Source organism: Lycium barbarum, chromosome 9 (assembly GCF_019175385.1).
Source record: "Lycium barbarum isolate Lr01 chromosome 9, ASM1917538v2, whole genome shotgun sequence".
In the NCBI taxonomy this organism is placed as follows: Eukaryota; Viridiplantae; Streptophyta; class Magnoliopsida; order Solanales; family Solanaceae; genus Lycium; species Lycium barbarum.
This window is the reverse complement of record NC_083345.1, coordinates 82343209-82349107: the sequence shown is the minus strand read 5'-3', so window position 1 is coordinate 82349107 and position 5899 is coordinate 82343209. Positions and strand designations below refer to the sequence as shown.

Genomic DNA, 5899 nt, shown 5'->3' with positions numbered 1-5899 from the left:
AAAGAAATATTGTACAAGTGAAGCCTGGATTTAGGTTTTCTCCAATGTGTAGACGCAGCTTAAGCCACAAAGTTGTTAGAAGAAGTGCACACCGAGACCTGCAGGCCGCATATGAATGGTTTTGTGTTAACCAAGAAAATCCTCCAAGCAGGATATTATTGGATAACGATGGGAAGCGATTGCTGCCAATTTGTAAAAAAGTGCAATTAATGCCAGATCTATAGAGATCTGATCAAAGTCCCGCCCAGTGAACTCAATGCCATGAGCTTACCTTGGCCATTTGTCGCTTGCGGTATGGATATCATTGGACCAATCGAGCCTGCTGCTTCAAATGGGCATTGATTCATTCTAGTTGCGACCGACTACTTCACCAAATAGGTGGAAGCAACATCCCACAAAGTAGTGACAAAGAAAGTAATGGCCAACTTATCAACATCCCACAAATCAATAACAAAGAAAGTAGTGGTCGACATTGTGCGAAACAATATCCCATGCCATTTTGTCATATCCGAGTCCATCATAACGACAACGGGCCAAATCTGAATAGTCATTTGATGAAGGACACTTGTGAGCATTTCAAGATCACTCATAGGAACTGAACGGCCTACCGGCCACAAATGAATGGGGCTGTAGAAGCAGCCAATAAGAACATCAAAAGGATATTGAGGAAGATGATGGACAACCACAAAGGTTGGCATGAGAAATTTCCATACGCCTTGTTAGGATACCACACAATAGCCCCCACTTCAACAAGGGCAACTCCTTACTTGATTGTTTATAATACCGAAGCCGTCATACCCGCTGAGGTCGAGATATCTTCACTCAAAATCATTCAAGAGGCGAAGTTCGATAATGCAAAATGGGCTAAAGCTCGATATGAACAACTGTCTTTAATTGATAGAAAAAGGATGATTACTGTATGTCATGATTAACTGTACCGACAAAGGATGGCGCGGGCGTTCAATTAATGCGTGAGAGCGCTGCTTTTTGAAATAGGGCAATTGATGCTCAAAAGAATATTCCCACACCAGGACGAGTACAAACGGAAGTTCGCCCCTAATTGGAAAGGCCCCTACGTGGTTCGCAGAGTGCTCTCTGGAGGAGCAATAGTGCTAGCAGAGATGGACGGGCAAGAGTGGCCTAGGCCAATCAACGTAGATGCAATCAAGCGGTACTATGCCTGAAGACATACCTCCGCAATTGCAAAATTTTGTTTTTCATTTGTTTGTAAGAGTTTGCTGTCATTTGTGTGTATAAGTTATTCCTTTGCTTGTAATTATTTGTAATAGTTAGAAGAAAAATAAATGACCACTTTTGTAATATGAACTATGCAATGACTTGAATTCCCCAAAGTGGGATACGTCGGCAGTCCATTGGGACCTGGTCACATTATTAGTAAAAACCAAAAATCAATTACTTTATTCAACTACGTTCGACTTGATTCCTGCTGTGACAGGATACCTAGGCGCTCTTTAAGCTAGGTCGTACCAAAAGAAAAATCTAAGAAACACCTAGGATGCCCCAGAAATTAGAACTTCACGAAGGATATAGATCAGGCACGAAGAGATCGTCACATAAAGGCAGAGTTTTTAAGAATGTGCCAAAATATTCGCGCCGCCAGTCCGTCACAAGTATCAGTCGACCCAGAGTCTCAAACTGGGCCCTCAACCAGTCAACAAGGCTTGATCAATTCGACGCCCTAAACCAGGGTAGAAATTTTGAGGTCCCTTCAAAATTTCTATGCTATTACTCGGCACTAGAGTTCGCCAAGAAAATATAGCCAAACTAGGGCAGAATTTTTGATAAAATCTCAAAACATTCCACAGAAAAGAAGGTGCCATCATCCATTCGAACAACAAAGAAGGAAATACTTCTCATACAAAGCGCATGTCATGACAATTAACTCAAACAATTTCATAGAAATTAGAGGATGAAGTTAATTCCATAAAGTAGTTTTTAGCCAACAAATTATGAAAAACATTTTCCCTTGCATGATTAAAATAAATTCATCTTTCAAATACCAACCCCAAGAGGGATTTAGCCCGAAGTCGGCAAAGCTAGCGATACAATCAAGGATGGTGAGACGGATAAAATTTAATAGGAAAACTAACCCTTTGCTAATTCAGGTCCCCATGTCGTCAGGAGGACGACCCATATTTCTAACTTCGTTTCACTTGCAGCTGAAAAGTATTTGCCATGCACCATAGCAGGCATCGCCAGAGGTGAGGTTCGAAGTCCGGTTGGCCACAAAGGTGTTAAAGGATCGAAACACCACAAGGACAAAAATCTAGCCACAAGGGCTATAGAAGTTTCAAAATGCCACAAGGTAAAAAACTAGCCACAAGGACTTTAAAAGGATCAAAATGTCGTAAGGGAAAATATCTAGCCGCGAGGGATATCAAATGAGTGAAAATGCTGTGAGGGCAAACATCCAACCAACAGGGTCATGGTGAAAATCAAAAGTAATGAAGCAGTACATCAGACCGAGAGGGTCACATCGAATGTTTTAAGGGTTAAGCGATGTAAATCCGTCCAGTTGGCTCAAGCAATGTAAATTCGGTCAAATGGTTACAATCTTTGCTACAAAGGTCAAGCGATGTAAATCCGGCCAGTTGGGTGCAGTTTTCACTATAGTGGGTCACGCAATGTAAATCCGGTCAGTTGGTTGCAGTCTTTGCTACAAAGGTCAAATGATGTAATCCGGCCGGTTGGGTGCATTTTTTGTTCCAGTGTGTCAAGTGATGTAAACCCGGCCAGTCGACTGCAGTACAAGAGTCAGGCGATGTAAATCTCGTCAATTGGTTGCAATTTTCTCAAGAGATGTAAATCCGCCAGTTGGGTGCAGTTTTCGCTCCAATGAGTCAGGCGATGTAAATTCGATCAATTGGTTGCAGTCTTCTCTATAAAGGCCAAGCGATGTAAATCCAGCCAGTTGGGTGTAGTTTTTGCTCCAGTTAGTCAGGCCATGTAAATTTGGTCAGTTGGTTGCAGTCTTCGCTAAAAAGGTCAAGAGATGTAAATCTTGCGAGTTGGTTACAATTTTCGCTCTAGTGAATCAAGCGATGTAAATCCGGGCATTCGGTTGCAGTTTTTGCTACAAGAGTCAGGTGATGTAAATCTGATCAATTGGTTACAGTCTTCGCTACATAGGTTAAGCGATGTAAATCCGGCCAGTTGGACGCAATTATCGCTCCAATAAGTCAGGCGATGTAAATCCGATCAATTGGTGAAAGTCTTCGCTACAAAGGTAAAGCTATGTAAATCCATCTATTTGGGTGCATTTATCGCTCTAGTGAGTCAGGCGATGTAAATCCGGCCAGTCGGGTGCAGTTTTCGCTCCAGTGAGTCAAGCGATGTAAATCCGGCCGGTCGGCTGCATTTTTTGCTACAAGAGTCGGACGATGTAAATTCGGTCAATTGGTTGCAGTCATATCTACATAGGTCAAGCGATGTAAATCCGGCCAATTGGTTGTAGTTTTTGTGCCAGTATATCAAAGAGATATAAATTCGGTCAGTCGACTGCTGTATTCTCTCCAAAGATTAGAACGATGTAAATCCAGCCAGACGATTGTAGTATTCGTTTCAATAATAATCGCAATGTTTTCCCAATAGAATGAAGCAGATTGACAACCAATGAATGAGAAGCAAGATGATCCGATCAGATCCAAAAATATGCGGAGCAAACGTGGAACTTTTTCTTGCACAACCAGTGAAGATAAGGTGCCCGTGAGAGTCATGCTCTCCGGCAAGGACTTGGAATATGATTCTGCCCCATGCTCAGCCACACAAAGTGTTTATTTTGTTATTTTATTTATACTTTTACTTAATCTTCTCGCGACCAGTCGGGAAACCCCGGCACACACAAAGGCATTCCCGCATAAGGGATATCCTTTTCCTCCTATCGAGTAGAAATACAAGTGACTTGATTCTAAAAATCAGGGATATGTAGGCGACCTCAATGCCAGAGAGTCTGTCACACTCCGACCAATCACTCCGGACATCTCGATTTTGATAACCGAGAAATCCAAAATTTGCTTAAATTTGAACTTAAAATGTCTAGATTGAGTCGAACTATAAGTGGCATGAATTCTCATGCAACCTGAGATATGTAGGAAATCCAGGAACCAGGGTCCGGCCACATATTTGAAAATCGCATAAAAATGAGAGGCAATATGGAGATGGGTCAGTAAAAAGTTAGGGTTAGTCAAAATTTGTTGTTCAAGGATGGCCTTACCATCCCTAAACATCGAAGGGGCAGTTGTTGACACCTAATTTTTGACCTCCCATAATTTACTTTAATTACCCAGAGTCCTTGGATATCAAACGAAGTGAAATGTGTATTTTCTACAAGTCAAAATGATTTTATAAAATTATTTAGATAATATTTTGCCATTTCATTTGGCAAAACAATTTCTATAACATTATGAATCATTTGGAAATTAATTTACATATTTTTGAGACATTTGCTAATTTAATCAAGGGAATAATTTAAGACAATTATTTATTTAATTGTTAAAATTATCATAAATCAATTAGCAAGCATTTTTACTCTGTTTAATTTAAGAAATATGATTAATTAAATGAATCAATCATTTTTACCCCTCAACTCTTAACTTTGCATATTTAATGTTGCATTGGTACAATTTATTAGAATTAGTCATAATTAATCAAGTGTTTAATGTGGTTAAATTCCATAAATGGCTTACTACATGGCCAATAGTGGCTACATTCGAAAAATCAATTTTTAGTTAATTCTGGCCTTAATTGAAATAGCCAAATTCATTGGTTCAAATCAATTAAGGTCATAGTTGCAAAATTAGCCTTTAAATTGTTTGATTAGTTTGATTCTGGCCTTAATTAAAACATTCAAATTCATTGGTTTAAATCAATTTAGCTTTAATTAGTTAATAGAGCCAAATATGGCCATAATTGAAATAGCCAGATCCATAGGTTAAGACAAATTAAGGTCATATTTGCAATTGCAGTCCATTTGCGTATTTAGCCATGATTATTAGCGCAATTTGTTAATTAATCATGTTTGACCTTAATCAGGGCGTTCAAATTAATTGAATGGCTTAATTTGGGTCTATTTATTTAACTAGTACCCTACCCTCGCACATATATACATAGATATACATGTGTATACATGTATATCATGTGTATATGTATGTATACATGATAGCCTTCCCTCCCCCTCTTATTTTTCTCAGCCAGGCCCAGTCCATCAAGGACTGACCTGGCCCAACTGGCTTTTAAAGAGCTAATACCCCTCTTTACCCTCATTCTACTCTTTAGCAAAACAAATAACCCCTTAAGTCATCTCTTTTCAAGGTTATGCGAAACTCCTACGTCATTAATGCTAGATTTGGCAAAGATAAGGGCTTGCATGGATTTTGCAGGTGGGAAATTGGCCGAGAATGGAAAGAGCATTAATTGCTCTGCCAATTCTCAACTATTTCCACCAATACCCACCCAAACACAGTACAAAACTCTCCTCTTTCTTCACTTTTCTGTGATTTACAATGGAAGAACTAATTTTATTTAATTTCATTTGGTTGTATTCATTTTTGAATGGGCGATTTCCATTGGTTTGGATAGAGTCATGCAGATTGACCTTGTAGAGTCAAATCCGACCATTGATTCCTCTTTTACCTTCATTTTGGTTCGTTGACTATTGATTGGAGTTTGATTTCACGTAAAAAACCTTGATGTCCCACAAAGGACCCGACTATCATTGTGAGAATTTGGGGGTTCTATATAAAGAACCCCATTCTCGACTATTTAAGAGACTTGGGAGAAGATGGAAAAATCACTATGCTAAAAAAGATTAAATTAACTATGGTTTCTGATTTTTCAGAGATCTTTACCTATTTGATCTTAGTTTAAGTTTTAAAATTAT

The 5899-nt window shown here is 39.2% G+C and overlaps 1 protein-coding gene across 1 annotated transcript; it reads left to right on the top strand.

The window, feature by feature from the left end:
• The first annotated feature begins 617 nt into the window (after positions 1-617).
• On the top strand, positions 618-1184 carry LOC132611996 (uncharacterized). Its single transcript, XM_060326350.1, has 2 exons — positions 618-917; positions 1032-1184. Exons 1-2 carry the CDS (start codon positions 618-620, stop codon positions 1182-1184), a joined length of 453 nt encoding a protein of 150 aa, XP_060182333.1.
• The last annotated feature ends 4715 nt before the right edge of the window (positions 1185-5899 follow it).